The sequence below is a fragment of the Osmia lignaria genome, chromosome 6 (assembly GCF_051020975.1).
Source record: "Osmia lignaria lignaria isolate PbOS001 chromosome 6, iyOsmLign1, whole genome shotgun sequence".
In the NCBI taxonomy this organism is placed as follows: Eukaryota; Metazoa; Arthropoda; class Insecta; order Hymenoptera; family Megachilidae; genus Osmia; species Osmia lignaria.
In genome coordinates, this window is record NC_135037.1 from 980277 (window position 1) to 1000944 (window position 20668).

At 36.4% G+C, this 20668-nt stretch overlaps 2 protein-coding genes and 1 long non-coding RNA gene across 5 annotated transcripts; 2 read left to right on the forward strand and 1 right to left on the reverse strand.

Moving 5' to 3' along the window:
* Window positions 1–335: 335 nt before the first annotated feature.
* LOC117601666 (DDB1- and CUL4-associated factor 5) lies at window positions 336–4670 on the reverse strand. Of its 3 annotated transcripts, none has more exons than XM_034318757.2 (7): window positions 4121–4670; window positions 3683–3863; window positions 3338–3607; window positions 3034–3260; window positions 2746–2960; window positions 1977–2247; window positions 336–1897 (listed from the first exon to the last, which is right to left on the reverse strand). In XM_034318757.2, the coding sequence occupies exons 1-7, from the start codon at window positions 4314–4316 to the stop codon at window positions 936–938; spliced, it is 2322 nt and encodes a 773-aa protein (XP_034174648.2). In that variant the 5' UTR covers window positions 4317–4670; the 3' UTR covers window positions 336–935. The 3 variants fall into 3 exon arrangements, with proteins under 3 accessions (XP_034174648.2, XP_034174649.2, XP_034174647.2); XM_034318758.2 differs by having other exon boundaries at window positions 336–1906; window positions 4109–4246; XM_034318756.2 differs by having other exon boundaries at window positions 337–1906.
* Window positions 4671–9456: 4786 nt separating this feature from the next.
* Window positions 9457–12587, forward strand: Efr (ER GDP-fucose transporter). Its single transcript, XM_034318786.2, has 5 exons — window positions 9457–10034; window positions 10175–10391; window positions 10460–10774; window positions 10845–10996; window positions 11075–12587. The coding sequence occupies exons 1-5, from the start codon at window positions 9958–9960 to the stop codon at window positions 11331–11333; spliced, it is 1020 nt and encodes a 339-aa protein (XP_034174677.1). The 5' UTR covers window positions 9457–9957; the 3' UTR covers window positions 11334–12587.
* Window positions 12588–15584: 2997 nt separating this feature from the next.
* On the forward strand, window positions 15585–16120 carry LOC143305369 (uncharacterized). The gene is made up of 3 exons (XR_013062251.1): window positions 15585–15697; window positions 15831–15887; window positions 16019–16120. It is a non-coding gene; the product is annotated as an uncharacterized LOC143305369 (long non-coding RNA).
* The last annotated feature ends 4548 nt before the right edge of the window (window positions 16121–20668 follow it).

Sequence of the window (20668 nt, forward strand, 5' to 3'; positions counted from 1 at the left end):
AAAAAATTATTACACTTACTAAAATGCAGCTTCCTCTCTTCCCACCTTCCTTCTTTCCACCCTCCTGGAGGGAAAGAGTGACAAAAACCCATTTTCCCATTTTGAGAAACGGAGAAAACTTTCCCTTCTTGGGCTCTTGCAGGCACGCCTATACGAACATAAAACAGCATCATTTGTACTCCGTCGTATGTCCCCACCTGAGCACAAAAATCCATCAAAATCTAAATACGTGTTGATCAATATTCTTGGATAATAATAAAATAATACATAGATATGAATACTTTTTTCTTTTATTTGTTATAAATTAATAAAGACGTATAAATGCAGGATTGAATAATGTAATATTCCTTAATTTGTTTTCAAAGTTAAACATATAAGAAAAAAATGTATATTAATTTATTGTTTTATTTGTTCATCACACTTACAAACCACGTCAACGGTATACATTAGCTAAGTCGCTTATTAAAGCTAATGTAGCATTAATTTATCTATAATTCTCGACGGTATTATAATTTCGATTATATATACGATTTAATGATCATTTTCGAACATGTTTATATTGTAATAAGAAATTGAATCCTAAATAATTACGGTGTGGGTTTCCTTAATAATTTTACATATTTGAGTATAATAAATTTCACATTCTTTTTGTACCAATTGTAAAATATGTATGTTGTTAAAATCATTTTTTAAATACGGTGAAAAAAGATTTGTTTCACTGCCACAGTCTTATACTGTATAAGAGATTCTAATATCGTATGGGACATCTTATAAAGATAACATAAAAATGATAAAATTTAAAAGAAAATAGAAAAAGATTAACCATAATATTTAATATGCGAACAAACTTAGTCATTATAAAAATATATTTCAAGGAATCACAGATTCAGTATGTACAAAAGGAAAAAGATTAAAGAGCTGAAGGTAACATGAGTTTAATCGGAAGAATCAGTTGTAGTTGAAATGGTGTGTGACAAAGGCTTCGATCGATTACAATAACTCCTTCTTGCTACGTCCACCTTTTTTCTAAAGTATTCTAAATTTTTTAATTTCTGCTCATGGTCCGAGCTCTCTGCATCGTTTTGCTCTTTCTGTGCCTGTTCGTAATGTTTTTCTGTTGTTGAAACCCCTGACGTAATACCACTGTCAGGAGTCGAAGGAACTTTGCATGTTTTATTCACAGGTGTTGACGGGCCATCTTCTTGAACCTTTGTTGTACTAACACCGTTCAAATAACTTTTCCAGTCGGGTTTCTCCTTCTTTGTGTCGTACTCAAATTTCTGGCGTTTGCTTTTATTTTTGGTGGCATCGTTTTTTGAATTATTTTTACACTTTTTGTGTTTTCTTCTGTGTACTTTCGAGGAAGTGTCGGAATCAATTTTTGCATATTTCCGCTTACCAGAACTGTCATTATCTTCTGAACTGCTACTGCTGTAATTCGAATGTTTTACGTCACTTTCAATAGGATTCACAACATACTGCGATCTCCTAGAAACTACACCAGAACTGGTACTAGGCTGAGTCGTGTCAACAAGTTGTTCGTCACTATCAGAATCACTATTAATTTGTAACATTGCACATTTTCTTCTGGCCCTACTTCTTCTTTCGGAAACTTTACCATGTTTTCTCTTCACACCTTTTAATTTTGATTTTAATTTAGATTTACACTTTATTTGTGCATTGTCCCCCTCACTAGCTGAACCTGACACGGATGGTTCTGATATGGCAGCGGAAGCATTATTTGCCGGTGTTCCGCAATCCACAGTTGCAAGTCTCATGAGCTTTTCTCTGCGATACGCTATAAGTCGGGTTATACGGTTTGGAGACTCCAACGGTCCTCCAGAAGGAGCGCGTGACGATACGATTCCAAGCATATTTAACATCAACTCATCAGATGCTGTAGATGCTATGAAAAAGCAAAATAATATATAATCACGTTTTATTAGTTTAGAATAATTATGTATAAAGAAGCGTACCATCGGAATCGGTGGCACTGTAAAAACGTCCAGCTGTAGGATTGCTTTCAGAATCACTGGGTGTTCTTGGTGCTGTCGACATGTCTTCCGAACTCCATCCTTCAACTTCACGCTGTACCAAAGAATCAAAGAATGCCATCATTCTTGAATCTTCCCTGGTCGACTGATGGCTATAATCATGCGTCATAAATTGACCACTACTTAACACTAATCTAATATATTCATCATGCGTAAATACTCTACGTTGTCTCTCTTGTTTTCCATCTTCTCTCTAAAAGCATAGATGCAGAACAAATAATGTAAATTATTAGCAGAATAAAATATAGTGAATTTATGACAATGTACAATACCGAGCATGGTAAGCTTCCTTAAGGAAAATAACGATATACGAGAAGGGGATTCGCTCCTTGAAATAATATTAAAGACTTAAGTAATGCATGAATAATTAAATGAAAAAATGATCATTCTCAAAACCCTAACTTTGAAACTATTAAGATCAATTTGGGACAGATTAATATTTTTAATCCTTAAAATTTAGTACATAAATTAAATTACAAAATCTTAAGATTTCAAAATTTAAATTTTGAAGTTCTAAAATCCAAACTTCTAAACTGCAGAATACAAAGTTTTATAAAATATCATAATAAAACAAACATTAAATCATATTTTTGCGAATAAACGTTTACCCGAGACGAGTAATGCGACTTTTTTTCCCCAAAGCAATCATTTTCCCTAGGAATGTCTACCGTGCTCGAGACCTGTGTGTTACCTTTAAACCACCTAAACATTTACTTCCAAGAGGAAATGGACTCCAGATTTTAATCAATTTCTCAACTCCAGATGAAGCAATAATACAACTAGTTGGATTATACCGCACTTGATTAACAATAGATCTATGACCACGTAACACCATATGTGCAGAATTTACCCATTTCACATCTTCAGAGGGAATTTTCCACATGTATAAATTAAAATCATCCGATCCTAAATATAATTAATTACTTAATTAGTCATGTATACAAATATTAATGGAATATTAAACAGTGCTATCACATACCAGAAAGAACATATTCATCATTATCTCCAGCAAAACAACACGATTTCATTGTGCAGCTGTTATAATACCCAGGATGATCAAATTGACATAAATGAGTAGAAGAATCAACAGCATAAAGTACAGGAGGTAATCTTCTTCTCAAAGCTAATAATCTGTTACCTGCTGCATTGAATCTAACGTTCATGCAACTCTGTGCTGAGCTTTCATTTCCATAACGTAATATAGGTCTAAAAATATAAAAGACAAAATTAATTTATTTCATTTAAAGATTTTCATATAATTGTTTAATCCATTGATTGCTTACTCCAAAGGTTTTCGTACATCCCACATACTAACACCTTCTTTGGCATTAGCAGTAGCAAGCATTCTAGGTTCTACAGGATTAAACATTACAGAATGAAAAGCAGTTTTGTATTGTGCCAAACAAAAAGTTTCTATAGCACTGGATCCCCGTATGTCATAAATAAGAACTCTCCCATCATCACAGGCGCTTGCAAACACATTATCATTGTGTGGATGAACCGACAATCCATAGACTGGTTTCTCATGTAAAAAGGAATCTACAACATCCCCTCTATAATAGAAGAGAAACTGCTGTTTAAATTGTATGTAATTACATGTAAATCTCTCAAATCAAAAATATTCGTACGTTCGTAGATCATGAACAATAACTTGATCATCATTTCCAGCAGAAAATATCTTTGTTTTACTACTGTCGTAACCAAGGCAAAAGATATTACTAATGTGTTGTGCTTTCATTACAACAGGTTTACCCACATCTTGTATCGCTTGTTCTACTTTCCATAATAAAACCCGTCTATCATCACCACCTGTCAAATTAATAAGAAGATAATTTCATATTTATTTCTCTTTAAGTAATCAATCCACAATATATATTTCAACAGAATACTTTAGCTTTACATTAAACAGTAATCACACAGATTTAGAAAATATAATTGCAACATGTAAAGCTATATAATTATTCATGACATCATACGGTTTTAATTTTCCGTCAAAATTTCAATACTCAAAATCGACGGGCATAGTACCGTATTAAATAGAATAAATTAGATACATTATTGGTTACCGGAAACAAGAAGATCTCCCTGATTTGAAAATTCAATCGCGTTAACGCATCCATAATGAGAAAGTAGATCCTTTTTGAAGAGATTTTCGGAATTTTTGAATCTAGCGTTAACGAGGCGTTTACAGTGATTTACTTTGTCATCAATTTGTCTTGCGATAAGATACGAAAGCGGATTGCAATCAAACGGATGGGCCATTTTTTGGACAAATACTGATATGTATAGAGAAACGGATAAAACCGCCGTCTTTCACCCTTCGTCTCTTTTTTCCATGTATCCAACTACGCCTGTATTTTCTTCTTTCTTTAAATTCCTCGTTAAACTAGAAATCTGAAGGCTAGCTCAGTTGTCAGTAGAACCGGACGAATCTAGAGAACAGGGAAATTTATAACCGCGTGAAAATTCACGGAATTATTATAGGTTACTACTATTAGAAGTTTTGCCGTGGTCAATCTTATATTTATTATGTGACAGACGTGTCGCGAGTATACGCCTCGTAACTCACGCAAACACAGTCCACACAAGGCGAGTATCACGTATGTAGTGTCTAGCGCCATCCTTGTTCTGTTTCTTGCGCTGCAGTGTGAGGAATTTGGCGCGAAATAGATCAAAATACAAATATCATGCTTATTTTGTCTTTACGGTTTAATGCAAGATATCACAAAAACCTTCTTTAACAGTTTTTGTAATAGTTCTTCACCTCCTAATTAATATTATTACGTATTAATTACTTTTGAAGAAAAGGAAAAGGAATATTAAAATAGAAAAGAAGAATTTAAATTTTTACTTGTTCCTATTTACGTAAGAGCTAATTAACTCTGAAAAGAACATTTTGCAAGGTCCTTTAATCTTAAGTATTGCTTTATTTAATGAAAGTAAATTAAATTTAACCTAACCTAACACGTCAGGGAAATCTAGCAAAACAGTATTCTATTCACGCTTAAAATTCTGTCCTAAAACTCTTTAGTTCTATCCTTACTTAATTACACGCTTGTTTGGTATCATTCTTATCCTAATCTATAGACACTGGTTATGATGTGGAGAATTTGGCGCCAAGTAGATAAACATTTGAATATCATACTTTTACTTTTGGTACTGAATTGGTATAATAAAAACCTGATAATGTTTTTAATAACTAAAGCTTTAAAATTCAAGAAATCCTTTAGACATTTTAAAATAATAATAATGATATTTATTCAAATATGCTGAATGATATCCTTTGATATAAAAAATGATTAAAAATCTGGACGGACACTCCCCCCCACTCCCCGCAATGTAGACCTTCGCCATTCTAAAATTTTAAGATTTAAAAATTTCATATTTCCTACATTTCAAAATTTCAAAACTCAAATTCCTAAAAATTTCAAAATTTCTTAGGGACCTGGCTTACCCCAGAAAAACATCCAAGTTACGCCAATGAATGTTACAAAGAAAAGATACACAAGAATATACAAAAATAATTTGTTGGATGAGTAAAATTATTTTTTAAAGAATATACAAAAATTTCTTTCATTTGTCTACTAAATAAAATAAAATATACTTTACTTTCGATGTTAAAAGCTTTGAGTAATCTCAATTTCTTAATTTTGGTGATATGTATACTAGTCTAATAAATGAAGTGGACGAATTACCTGTGTAATGTGAAGCTAGGTTTAGAGTGTACTAATATTTTGGAAAACATTCCTCTTCGAAATATATGTACAGTCTACAACACACTTTTGACCTTTAAACAATTTTATTACACAGTACAATTTATTGCAAAAAAAATGAAAAAGGAAGGTAGTCTAATAAGTTAAGAAATTGTTGTAAGTAAATATAGTACATATGAAGTATATGGATACTTATTTTTAATTAATGCATACATTATTTATTCTGTAAAACTTCCAATATGTTTCGATAATAATTTATATAATTGTTTTGTATACTTATAAAGTATTTAATCCCATTTTACACTTTCGAGTAATTTTTATTAAAAAATTTTCTGCCACGTGTATATTACTTTTTTATCAATTTTTGGACCATTTGGCGAAAAAAAAACTTGTCGTTTGTGACGATATATTTTTATTTATATAGCTAAAACAACGATTCAGCGTTTTAACTGGTGAAGCGTACCCATTACATATCTAGTTCTACTCTAATTATACTACTCACAACCGTCCGAATGATTCAGAATTGGTGCGCTTAACATCTTAAAGTTTCATGTCATTGTCCAGGGTATAAATATCCTTAACTAACATAAAATCACACAATTTGATACAATTTTTGAAAAATTATCATATTATAATTCAAAGGATGTGAATTTTCCATATTTCAATTTCTTTATGTTTTTCCTTTACAGTGCTGCCCTATAAAAGATTAACGAAAAAATACAACAAGTTATTCTTGAACTATTTGTATGTGAAAAACGTTATTCGCAAAACAGTTAAATGTTCACAATGTGAATATATTGTAGTTTTGAGGAGTTTGCAATTATTAATTTCTCATTATTTACATTATTATTATTATAAGCGAGCGTAATACCATAATGTGTTAATTTACAATCTTTACATCAATGCATTCCACGATATTTAAATATTAACATAGCTTGTTGATTTATCTGTTACGTCATGAGGACATTCAACAAAGATTTCTACAAGAGACCTTAATACTTCATTGCGTACAGCAATTAACTGGGTCAAAAATTGTCGGGAGTGGGGGGGGGGAGGGGGCGAATAATTAATTAAAATAATTTTGTTAATTTTGTATTAAAGACTCATTTTATTACTGATTTTTTAGCTTATGTATGAATGATGGAAACAAAATTCGAACATCGAAAGTGTCAATTGTGAACGACTCCTCACAGGGCAATGAATTTTTATACATGTATACAACTATGAAGCTTTAGTTGAAAAATAGATTTGACCTTGAAATGCCCCCTGAAGGTCAAGGTCAAGGTCAAGGTCAAGGTCAAGGTCAAGGTCAAGATCGACGTTATCTTCAAGTGTCTGTTCGAAATCTATAATTTTTATACCTAAAATTTTTTCTAAATTCTAACCCCTTCATGATATTCACAAATCCCGAATTTTGTCGTACTCCTTATAGAATCAGTGACTATATAAGGTATTTTGCAACAAAGAAATAATACAAGTGACATCTTTTTCTTTATTTACAACTTGATAACGACTTAACTAACCATTTCTGTTATTAATTTTAGAATTTCAAAAAATGTTACTTGCATCCCTTTGATTCTAAGTTCCTCGTATCTAATATATTTCTTTTATACACTTTTATGGGTTTTAAATTAGAAGGTTTGTAGCGGAAGATTGATACATAAAAATAAAAATACTTCCTCGTCGTTACATCAGTTACGTCATTTTATGTTAGAGGATATTAAGGTAATAATTATCTATTAGACACAATTCGAGGATTACGGTACGCTTTACATAGTTGTGAATAACGGTGACGATACTATGATTTGACAGAATATTGTTCTTCGTACAACACAGTAGTATTATTCGCTCCTTAACTGGTAAATTTTTCTTTGATTGTTTCTTCGTTTCGGCATCGTGTTTCGCTTCCAATATTGATAGTTTCACAATTCGTTCCGAAAAGAATCACGACTATTTTAAGGATGCTAGTTTTTATAATATTTGGTTTCATTTAAGATAATAATCGGAGAGTTACAGGCAGCAGTTCATAAAACTTAATGTCACTTAAACATATTAGGAGGGCTGAAAATTTGTGTATGAATAACTTAATTGAATGTAGAAATAAAGTGATGGAGAAGCACAGCGTCTGAACATGTCGCATTACTGCTTTGATACGTCATGCTAATGGTTTAAACTTTAAACCATGAGGTTTCATTTTAATAATAATGAAAATTTAACTTTTGAACTTGCCTTGGTATTTTTTAAACTAATTTTTAATGTTTCAAATTAACTTTACAATTACATCTAATTTTGATAATAAAACTGTAAAAATATCAATCCAACTATTTTGTAGATTCTTCTAATTGATAAGTATTATGCTAAAGGAGATACAGCTTTCTAAAACTTCGATATTAAACATTTTTTAAACTACTTACCATCTACGTCAAAAGTTATAAGAACACAAGAGATACTCGTAACAACGATTTATCATCATGCAAAAACTCATTAAAATCTAAAAAGTACACTTGAGTGGCTTCCTTGTTAGTATCTCTTTGTATTCATTACTTTTAGTTATTATCAGTAAAAAGCAGTGGCGTAACTACGTAGGGACTAGGATGGGCTCTTCTCTCCTGAAACTGTGAATTGTCACCCTTACCATTTTAAAATTCCTTAGATTCTAAGAGTTTAAGGTTCAAAAATTTCAAAATTCTCAAATTTCAGAATTCCAGTTTTCCAATGTTCAAAAATTTCAAAATTCTAAAACTTAAAGCTTCTCAAATTCCAGAATTCCAAGCTTCTAAAATTCTACAATTCTTTCGTAAAATCTTAGTAATAACTAAAAACAAACCACACAATAATGTTCTTATTACATGAAACTATGAATAAAAGAAATTAAACAGTATTAGAATTAAGTTAAAATTAAACAATATTAAACACTTGATTAACCATTAAAAATCAAAATTTAAAAGACCTGACCTACCTCAGAAAAAATCCTAGCTACGTCAATGATAAAGAGGTAAAATTTAAAATAAAGATACCGTCGCGCCGCCCTTATCTATGTATGTATTTTTGCATTTTTTTTAAATTATATGTATACACTATATTATTATAATAAAAGATCGTACATAATGTATACATAACTAATAGTTTGAATTTACGATAAAAAAAGAAAGAAATAGAAAAATATTTTGTAAATATAAAAAATTAAAATTTGCCAGCACAAATCAAATTTTTGGTTAAACTTTACTTTAGGGGATACCAAATTTTTGGGGGTATGGGTTCCATCACTAGCTGTATTTAAATTACTCATAAAATTGATACAGTAGAAAAGATAAGTATAAACCTAATTAACTCACAATCATACAATATCAAATTTACGGTTTGACTAAACCCGCAAAAGTGGTCGGCACCTGCTACCTGCAGCTAGCGACACCGTTCATTGGACAAGAAGCCAATATGGCGTCACAGTAACGTAGCAAATGCACTAAAAGTGTCAAACTTTATACGCTCATAACTTTTTAACCACTAGATTCCTTGCATTTTTGGATTCTACACATTTTGTCCAAAATTTTGGGTCCGCTAAAATAAAGTTCAGCCAAATTTTTTAATTTCTTTTCAATTTTAAGTATCAAAAGATTTTTTCTTTCAAATAAGTTTACCTGCTATTACAAAAATACACATTGTATGTAATATAAGTTTAAAAATTCACGGAACACTTATAGAAAAAGTTGGTGGGACATTATAATCACTAAGGACATAAATCCAACGAGAAAAATAAATATGTACACTTCCTTTATTAAAAATTATATAGGCATTACAAGTTATATAACAGCGAAAAAAGGAAGTAATAATTTAAAAAATATTATTATTCGCAGAACTGTAATAAACTTGCAGAACACCGGTTAAGAACCACTGCTCTATATAACAGATAACACACATATAGTATATATTTAGTTAGTATAATCCAGTATAATCGCATGAATAGTTTCACGTGTTCTCAGTTGTATCTCTATTTTTATATATCTGTACAAAGAAAAAATTATATGATACTTAAATGATACGTCATGCTATTACGTATCACAATTTCTTAATAGTTTCTTTCAGTATTCGTAACGTGTTCTTCGTAAGTTGGAAGCAGAATAGCGGAACGAATACTCGGGTTGCTGTTTAAATTTTAGGTTAAATTTTGTATCAATTCAAAATAATAGAACATGCGTGCAATTATTGCAATAGTATGCGTCTTCCTTGGTTGTTGCAGCAACGTCGTTTTTTTAGAGCTTCTTGTTAAGTAAATATTATTTGTTTATTTTCTATTTTATTATAAATATTACTTTTGTACAACAATTTTAATAATTCTCTCATTTTTAAAAACAGTAAGTGTAATATTGAATTATGTAATGACAAAATAATAATGGTGATTTATTTTAGAGAAGATCCAGGTAGTGGAAATCTCATTACATTTCTACAGTTCCTTTTTATATCGTTAGAAGGATTTTTATTTACTTCAAAATGCGGGACTGTAAAGCCCAATATAGGAATAAAGGATTATTTTATACTAGTAACAATGTTTTTTATTGCTAACGTTTGCAATAATTGTGCATTTGATTTTAACATACCCATGCCGCTACATATGATATTCAGAGCTGTAAGTATGTGAATATAATTTTGTAAATACAAAATTATTACACATTAATATTATTGTTTATTTTCTAGGGTTCTCTGATAGCTAATATGATTATGGGTATTATTATTTTAAAGAAAAAGTATGCTTTTAGCAAGTATTTATCAGTATTTATGATAACCCTTGGTATTGCCATCTGTACAATTGTTAGTGGTAAAGAAATTAAATCGTTGCAAGCTAAAAATGTTGAACAAATACCTACCACTCCATGGGATGATTTTTTTTGGTGGGCATTAGGTATATTATTGTTGACTGTTGCATTATTTGTTTCGGCAAGGATGGGCATTTATCAAGAAGTATTACATAAAAAATATGGAAAAAATGCAAGAGAAGCGTTGTATTATACGGTATCCTTTTATCTTTACTGTATTATTAATATTTGTAAAATGGTATATAACACCAAATACCTCTTTCCAGCATCTGTTACCCTTACCGTTCTTCTTAACATTGGCTCCTAATATCTGGGAACATTTTAAGTATGCTCTTGCATCGGAACCAATGAATATATCAATAATTAACTTAGATGTACCAAAGTTAATTGCATATCTTATAGGAAATATTCTAACACAGTATCCTTCTCTTAATATCAAGATAATGTACATTTAAATTATAATTTGTTTGAAAATTATCCTTAATAATATTTTCAGATATATGTGCATCAGTTCTGTTTTTGTATTAACAACAGAGTGCACATCTCTCACCGTAACTTTAGTAATAACATTAAGAAAATTCTTGTCTTTAATTTTTTCTATAATATATTTTAAGAATCCGTTTACAATCTATCACTGGATTGGTACTCTTTTAGTATTTACAGGAACTGTGATATTTACAGAATTAATACCAAAGATTATAGAAAACTTGCCGTCAAAAGAGAAGACAATAGTACAAGATAAGAAAGTGCAATAATAAATATGATTTAATAAATAAAATATTATATGCTGTTTAATATAACATAAATAAATTGAAAATGTAAGTACTATCTTCTAGTTTGAAAGAATCGCCAAAAGTATCTAAGGTTTTTTATACATCTTTTTGTATAATATTTTTATAAAATAGATGTTTAATAGATACTTTATGTCATATCACAAATAAAATTTTCTTTAATTTAAAAAAGACATTGTGAATACGATTCACAGTCTGTACAGTACATATGTCGGGTATCCCAGTAACTGTGTTATAAGGTCATATCGTTATTATTAATGGTAATTAAAAGTAATCAAAAACGTCAAAGGAATACAATATGTATTTATATTAGGATGATTCTTCACAATTATATATGAAATTCAATATCGTGCAAATGGTCAGTCGAACTTTTGATACATGATAGTTTATTGTGAATCCGGCCGTCCGAAGACAAGCGCGGATATGCCACCTCACCCGATCGGGTATATGCAACTTAACCATCCACTCCCCAGCAACCACCACCACCCAGGTCACAGCGATTGGAAGAACTGTCAAACTCATATTTTTCAAATCATCGTTATCGGGTACGGAAGATCCAACACTTGACTCTTTGTCGGCGTAAGGAATTTTGCTATAGGACGCGTCTACTTTGTCAAGCTTACCTGACTGGTAATAATTCACCAACCAGGCGCTTAACGCTTTTGATACATGATATTACTCTTTTCTCACAACACTGACTTATTCTTTAATATAGTCCCAAATAAAAAATCTAAGAGCTTTAAATCACACGACCTTAGTGGCCAATTGACATTACCGTTGTTTGAAAGAACCCTGTCGCTAAACTTTGACCGTAATAAAGTTACTCTGTTTCGGTGGATGTAAGGAGCTATGTCAAAGAACAAATCTACAGGAATAACAAAGGAACTCAAGGAAATTATTCGACGGGCTGTTGATCAGATTAAACAATGTTATGTGCGAGTGTAATAAAAAATGTTAAGAAAAGAGTAATATCGTGTAAAAAAAGTTTGGGTGACCATTTACATGATATTGTATTTCACATATGATTGTAAAGAATCATTCTATGATATACAATTAAAATTTTACAAATTTTTTTAATTTAAACATGTTTTATTCACAAGAAACTTCTAGAAGCTCTTGTTGAGACACCCTTTATTTGTCTCTCCGAACTAAATTATTTAAATAAAGAAGATATCGACTTGTAACAGACTTATTGGGACAGCCTGTATATATAGAAACTAAGTACATATATTCTTTCAATTTAGGAAGAGATGTTACTTTAGAAACATAAATAAAGTAATAGAAATTATAACCATGCCTTTAAATATTTACTATTTTATATATAGTAGTAAATAAGTTTAACTAATATTCTATCTATCGATTACAAGAAATCTCACGGGATGGCACACGGGCAAGAGAGGATACAGTATTGTCTGGAAATAAGCAACTCGCTCGGGACCGAACAGTTAATTTATCCAACCCAACTTATTAGCTAGAATAGCTAGCCTGTGAATTAGCTTAGCTTAGTTTTCCTCAGCTAGAAAAGTGATTTTTTAAAATGGCCATAACTTTGTAATGCCACGTGATATCGACCTCGGGACACTTCCTATCGTCTTCTCTGACCTTGATTTATCCGATAAAATAGTCGAGATCAATTACCCGGAAAAATGTAATCTAACCGGCCTCCAAGAGGCAGCCGGAATATTAATATAACCTAACCTACACTGACCTAGATGTATAAATAACTGAAAAAATAATCTTGTGGTGCACAATGATTAATACCAATGTTGAAGGAATATACAGTCAGCCGCAAAAGTATTCGTCCATGTACCGTATTCGATGTATATGGAAGAAATAGAAGGCAAATAAATGTACAATTTTTCATTTAAAGGTATAGAAGTAAACTTTATTTACGTAAAACAAGATACCATTCGCGAAAGTTGATAAATGTCATACAGAAAGAAAAAATTAAGGAATATGTTGCGGTATGTCAGAAAATGGGACCGCAAAAGTATTCGTCCATCGATGATTTTGTAAAACTATAGATATTTTAAACTTAAAATTAGTTGTTTAATGTTATTAACTTAATATTTTGTAGGATATCCGTTAGATCTGATTATAGCCTCAAGTCTTCTAGGCATTGATTTTATTAATTTTTCTGTAAAATTGACAGATATTGTTTGCCATTCTTCTTTAAATCGCTCCTTTAGTTCTTCTTTATTTTTAGGTGGTCTTTTTTGAATCTTTCTTTTAATTTCGCTCCATATATTTTCTATGGGGTTGATGTCCGGCGACTGGGGTGCTGTTCGAAGGTAATGCGGGGTATTATAGAGGATCCATTCTTGGACAATGCGAGCGGTATGCTTTGGGTCATTGTCTTGTTGAAATATAAAATTATTTCTTATATCCAATTTTTCGGCACTTAACAATAAATGTTACTTTAGAATATTTAAATACATCCACTGACCCATTATACCCTCTATAAAATGATACTCTCCAACTCCAGTCGCCGACATGCTTCCCCACACCATTAATGATGCACCTCCGTGCTTGACTGTAGGTGTCAAGTTTTCTTTTTGATATGCAGTATTCGGTCTTCGCCATACATCCCTACGAGGGGCATCAAAAACACAAATTTTTGTTTCATCTGTAAAAATAACGCGTTTCCAAAATTCTTCTGGCTTTGAAACATACTTTTTGGCGAATTGCAATCTCTTCTTTCTGTTTGTTGCATTGATCCACGGTTTTCTCCGACTCTTTCGACTCTTAAAACCTGCTCCATGCAGCACACGTTCAACTGTATCGACACTGACAACTTTTCCTGACGTTGATTGCACGTTTTCTCACAATTCAGGTCCGGAAATTTGCGGATTCTTTTTAACAGTCCTTACAATACTTGTCCCTTCACGGGAAGTCAATTTCCTGGGTCTGCCTGATCGCGCTTTATTTATAATCATATTTTCTTCTTTAAATTTTTTTAGAATATACTGTATTGTACTTCTAGATCTTCCTATTATGGTTCCTATTTTGCGCTCGGATTTACCCTCTTTAAATAACTTAACAATAATTTCACGTTCGGATAGAGATGTTTCACATTTTTTGCGATTCATGGTGGATATTAATTGCATGCTTATTGAAGACGGACTGTGCGGAATTGTTGCTAGTTGACAAAACATAATCACTACTGAGAATGCTGTTTTTCGCTTGTTTTAAACGAATTCAAGTATTTTATTTAACATAATAGTTCGTGGACGAATACTTTTGCGGTCCCATTTTCTGACATACCGCAACATATTCCTTAATTTTTTCTTTCTGTATGACATTTATCAACTTTCGCGAATGGTATCTTGTTTTACGTAAATAAAGGTTTACTTCTATACCTTTAAATGAAAAATTGTACATTTATTTGCCTTCTATTTCTTCCATATACATCGAATACGGTACATGGACGAATACTTTTGCGGCTGACTGTAATTTCCATCGTTACTTGTATATCGTTAGGCCAAAAACTTTTAAATAAAAAGTATTAAATCTTATAGTTTTTGACCTGAAAAATTCGAAAATGCAGGTTAAATGTCCAGGAAACCAATGGTTTAAAAAATATAATTGTGTTAAAAAAGTGTATTTAGCGTACTTTGACAGGTTAGTACAACGCCATATTGCCTCTACCCATCTTCTGATTGGTTCGCACATAAATTCGAAATCTGTTCATACCACTGATATACATACATATATCAGTAAAGGTAGGTTTTGTAAAATTAACCAAATACATCTTAAGAATTCCTTGATCGTAGTAATCAAGGAGCAGTACGTTTTTTAAATAGGGTAAGCGTAAGTTACAGTCATTTTAACGAACCAATCACAGAAGGCGTAGAAACAATATAGCGTCGTACTAACCTGTCAAACATCACTAAATACGTACATTTTTAAACAATTGTATTGTTTAAACCATTGGTTTCCTGGACGTTTAACTTGCATTTTCGAATGTTTCAGATCAAAAACTGCAAGAACACATATTTTGGACCCGTTAATTTTTGGTCCCCTAAGGCGAAGTTAGACCCAAATTAATATTCCGGCCGCCTTTAGGCCAGGCCCTCCAAGCTCCACTCTTGTGATTCACAAGTTGTGAATTTGATGCAAATTTTAACTCGGCGCAGAAAATCCAGGTGGCGCTGATGTCGCTTCTCTACATGCATACCTTGTACCACTGATTTTAACATACACAACTAAAGATATCGTGACGTCATGTTCCCGCGAAATTTGTCGCCGCGTTTTTCAATTGTTTCAAAATTTAAAGAGACTGAAGAAATATGGCGCATAGTGGGTGACAGTGGTGACAGAATTTCCAGGTTCGTGAATTCCATTATTATAATTATTACTATTATTATTATTACTACTATTATTATTACTATTGCTATTATTATTATGACTATTATTATTACTTAAAAAGATATTTTTTTTAATTTTTTCTACGTTTTTAAGTTTTTCAGTAACTTCTGCTGATGAGATGCAACAACAGGAAGAGAAGATAGAAATTAAGTAAGTATTAACTGTTTACATTGCTGTTTTAGTAATATATTTAATTTTAATTATTAAAATGTATCTTTAAAAAAAGAGTAGCATCAGAGGGTGTATTAACGAAAATAACAGGATGTTCTTCTTCCCCCAAGAGAGAAAGGATAAGAAAAGGATGGCACAGTGGGTGGAAGTATGTGACAACCCAAATTCGGTGCTTCCACCTAAAAACTGAAATTCTGGGTGATCTGTAGCAGCTACTTTAAAGAAAAGTACTTCATGAGGAAAAGATTTACAACATCAGCAGTTCCAACATTGAACTTATTTGGTAATAACTCTTATATACTTTTTATAGCATATGTAAATAATTGTTAATGAAAATAATTATTGCAGAGGCTGTAATAAATATTGCATGTCAGAGGCTGCCTCTATTAAAATAGAGCAACAAGATACCTGGATGCAAATGAAAAGAAGAAGAAGATTGTAAGCATTCAGTTTACATATACAATATATAAAACCATTAACATGGTATTAATATATTAAGTATAATCTGTGAGCAGAGTGTGTGTTTTATTGTATGTATGATTGTGATTAATTGTATATTATTATTGATATATATATATATATATATTTATTATATTTTTGTAAAAATTTAATATATTTTCTTTATTATACATATATTGTTGTCATTTTTCCCCTTTCATTATTTTTATTTTTGAAATTTCAAACTTAAGTTTTGAATAAGTAAGACCATGCACACGTATATAGGGATCATGTGCTTGTGTGTGTGTACCTCACCGATATCATTTATATGTGTTCGTATCGACACCAGCGCCGCCTGGATTTTCTGCGGCCAAACTAATTTTAGTTACAGCATTAAATATGGGAGTTTGGAGGGCCTGCTCTAGGCGGCCAGCCACGCAAGTCTAATGTCAAGATAATTGAAATTAGTAGTTTACTTTGATTTTAAGCTGACTCGTAACATGGACGGTAGCCGGGCCATGTGGTGCTGTTGACAGAAACAGTCATAGCGTTTTGCGAATATCTCGCAATCTAATCAAGTCCGACATTTAGCTTAGAGGAAAAAAATTGCTTAAAATGACGAATTTTACAACATATTTAAAAATCATCGAAATCGGAGAAGAAATAGCTTTTCTACAAGTTCACCGACATTTTTATTACTTCTTATTGTAATTAGGAGTTTTTATAGTAAATGTTAATTTTTATTTTACACGACGAGTATAGACGTCAACCGTACCGAAATAAAGTTTTAGATTGATGTTAACTGCGGTTGGACTTTACCAAAAGGTGGGACACAAATCCGGATGGGTCATATATCATTGGAAAGCCCTTGACGAGAGGAACACAATGGCGTGGGTGGGAGGTCTTAAATATGTGACCTTGACCCGCTAGAGGTCAAAAACTAAGATGATTTCAAATATATATATTGAGTTTACTCAAAAGCTGGGCGGCAAATCCAGATGGGTCATATGTCATTGGAAAGCCCCTGTGTGGGTGGTAGGTCATAAATATCAGACCCTGACCCGCTAGAGGTTAAAAAATAAAATTACGTTAATTTTGTTGTGCGAGAGGTTTTCGTCCAGATAGACCCGCTCCTGACGCTGAATTATGATAAAAACGCGAATGTTGCTGTGTAACGTGCAAACCACCGCAGATACAGCGCCGTCACCGCCATATTTAGGTTAGGTTAGGTTAGGTTAAGTTAGGGTGACGAGGCGTCCACGGACCTGGCCAAGTGTACTGGCTGGGCGGGGAGGTGATACCCCGACGTGGCGCGTCCCCAGGTGGCGGATAGGGGAATGCTCGCCATGCACTTTTCGGAGTGCATGGAGGGTAGGAGTGAAATAATATAGCTCCCGCGGACCAAACACCAAGGGAAGGAAAAACCCATCAAAAACCTCCCCTGTGACTGGGGGATAGAATACAGGCACGGTAACCCCTGCCTGTCGTAGGAGGCGACTAAAAGGGGGGCGCTTGCTGCTGTCGGAGTAGCCTTGCAGATGACCCGGGGCGATGCCGGTGGGATCTTCGGATCCTGGCAGGGCCTCCCTTGCCGGCAAGGCCTGGGTCGGAGAGGCGAAAAGGTGGCGGCGGCGTCGTTGAGTTCTCCAGGGGCCAGGCTGCGTGGCGGTCTGGTGCGGGTAGCGAACCCGGAGTGCCCTAGCAATTATACCGTAAACCAGTGGTCACGTTTCGCTGGAACGGGGGGCTCGTCTTCATTGACCGGCCCGTGAGGATGACAACCTCTATAAAAAATCCCTAGCCCCAAGCTGCGGTGCGCGGTGAGGAGGGTGCCCCTGGAGTTAGCGCCAGGGGTGGCTGATGGGTGCATCAGTCGGTAGCGGCCAACCCCGGGGTACTTGGCGACCCCCCGGGTGTATTAGCCTTACCCGGGTAAGGCGGCTCTGCCCGGGTGGACCCACGGACCGACCCACTCGTGGGACCAAATATGGATGACATTGAACAACAAAAACAAAACGTATACGGACGGGATGAACTGGCGACGGTAACGGCAAGTGCAAGGACTCTGACTATGGACACGGACACAGCGATGGACGTGTACACGAGCACGGAGGGTAACAACAATCTTTTTGTTGCCCCCCGCCCCCAGAGGGCGAGAAGGGGAGGATCCACCTCCCGTGGGAGTAGGTGTTCCTCGGTATCGGGGAGGGGAACTCCTGCCTGCGAAAGCGGGGATGACTCTGATGAGTCTATCGCATCCGTATCCGTCGTCTCGCTCGACAGGCCCACAACCAGGAGGGGAAGACCGCCTACCACCGGCGAGTACGTCGGCATGGCTAAGGCCAAGGAGCGGCTAGTGGAGGCGAAGCGCAAGGAGTTGGAGCTGCGCGCTGAGGAGCGATCCAGAGACCGCTCCCTTCCGCCCCGCCCGCCAAGCAAGAGCAGCATCCCCCTGCCAGACCAGGAGGAGCTGGAGAGGGAGCTCCGCTACGAGCCGATGGCCGTGCTGGCGGCCCAGTCCCTGGAACTCACAGAGGACGTGGAGAGGGTCGCCTCCATCTCGAAGGGCCTGAAGGGCACATGCCAAAGGTCCCTTCGAGTAGCCGCCCGGCGCATCAGGGCCATCAACGTCGAGATGGCCAAGAGGGGAGCGCTGGACAACGCAGCGGACGAGGTGGCTGAGCTGAGGCGTCAGCTACGCCTCCGCGACGAGCAGCTGGCGAAGCAGGTTGAGCAGATGCTCAACCTTAGCAGAGAGCTCGCGGAGGTGAAAGCTCGCTTGGGAGCCGTCGAGGCCCCAATCTTTATGGCCCCAGCTCGTGCGGAGAGGCCCATCAGATCGGCCTCCCGTTCTTGGAATGAGTGGGGGCAAACAAGAGGAGCCGGCCCGACGAGGGGGCGACCCAGTCAGAACCAGTGGCAGGGCCCTCGTGGATGGAGATGGAACCACCCGCCCCAATCAAGAGCGTGCCCAAGATTAGACGGGTGGAGAAGGTAAACCCTGAGGGAGGGGACATAAGGGTGTGCATAGCCGCCCTGATGCAACAGGTCTCCTCTCTCAGGGAGGAATTCACGGGGGTCCTCTCGGCCAAAGGTAGGGAGAACCCGCCCCCAAAGAAGGAGGAGAAGGCTGGAGGGGCTAAGACCGCTCCGAAGCCCAAGCCCAAGGGTGAGCAGCAGGTGAAGGCCACACCCCAGGCGGGAAAAAAGGAGTCGCCTCTGGAGGCGAGGATGCGGGGCATCCAGGAAGAGACCCGCCTCGCCGTCCAGGGGGAAACGCCCTCAAGAAAGGGCCTGCCCCCGCCGTAAAAAAGGCGAAGGCTGCCAGGCCGCCAAAGACAGCGGCCGTCACCCTGACCCTGGCACCAGATGCCAAGGTCACGTATGCAGAGGTGATGGCCACCGCCCGCGAAAAGGTCGATCTGAATAACATCGGTATAACCGAGATTCGACCACGGCGGGCGGTAACAGGCGGCCTGGTCCTGGAGATTCCAGGAGAGGGGCGGACAGATAAGGCGACCGCGTTGGAGGGTTGCCTCCAGGGGGTGTTCCGGGGCACCGAGGTCCGGGTATCTCGCCCAGTCAAAATGGGCGAGGTACGAGTATCCGGTTTGGATGACTCGGTGTCCCCTGCGGAGGTTACAACCGCCCTTGCGGCGGTTGGAGGCTGTACCCCAGCAGAAGTGAAGGTCGGGGAAATTAGGATCTCCCCGGCCAGGCTGGGTACAGTCTGGGCGAGGTGCCCCCTGACGGCGCTCAGCAAGATCGTCGCCTCTGGGAGGATCCTGGTTGGCTGGTCGTCAGCCAGGGTCGAGGCGCTGCCGGCACGGCCTTTCCAGTGCTTCCGCTGCCTCGAGAAAGGCCACGTGAGGCAGTGGTGCACCTGCGAGGTGGACAGGTCCGACCGCTGCTACGTTTGCGGCGAGTCGGGCCATAAGGCCAGCTCGTGCAGCGCCACCACGCTGTGCCCCCTATGCACAGATTTGGGGCGACCCGCGGGGCACCGGTTGGGGGCAAAGTCGTGTGCCCCCAAATCCCAGAGGCAAAAGAAGAAGGGCGCCAATCAGGGGGGAGTAGCACCCCCCCCCCCCCCTCAGCTGGCTGTTGCTGCGCCAAAGAAGAGGAGGGGTGGCAGATCCGCCACCCCAAGGAGAGGTAAAGCCGCGGAGGCGGCAGCCTCTAAAAAGTAATGGGGCCCGAAGGGCCCATACTTCAGAGTAATCTGAACCACTCGGCCAGGGCGCAAGACCTATTATTGCACCACCTGGCCGAGTGGAAAGTAGGATTGGCGGTGGCCGCGGAGCCGTACAGGGTCCCCGACG

Bases quoted from the DNA above. Each gene is read 5' to 3' on its own strand.
- Efr (XM_034318786.2), top strand. From the start codon at position 9,958: ATGCGTGCAATTATTGCAATAGTATGCGTCTTCCTTGGTTGTTGCAGC. The intron at 10,035-10,174 runs GTAAATATTATT...GATTTATTTTAG, and splicing joins TTTTTAGAGCTTCTTGTTAA to AGAAGATCCAGGTAGTGGAA. The intron at 10,392-10,459 runs GTAAGTATGTGA...TTTATTTTCTAG, and splicing joins TACATATGATATTCAGAGCT to GGTTCTCTGATAGCTAATAT.
- LOC117601666 (XM_034318756.2), bottom strand. From the start codon at position 4,316: ATGGCCCATCCGTTTGATTGCAATCCGCTTTCGTATCTTATCGCAAGA. The intron at 2,961-3,033 runs GTATGTGATAGC...AATTATATTTAG, and splicing joins TGATGAATATGTTCTTTCTG to GATCGGATGATTTTAATTTA. The intron at 2,248-2,745 runs GTAACACACAGG...CTATGCTTTTAG, and splicing joins AATGTTTAGGTGGTTTAAAG to AGAGAAGATGGAAAACAAGA.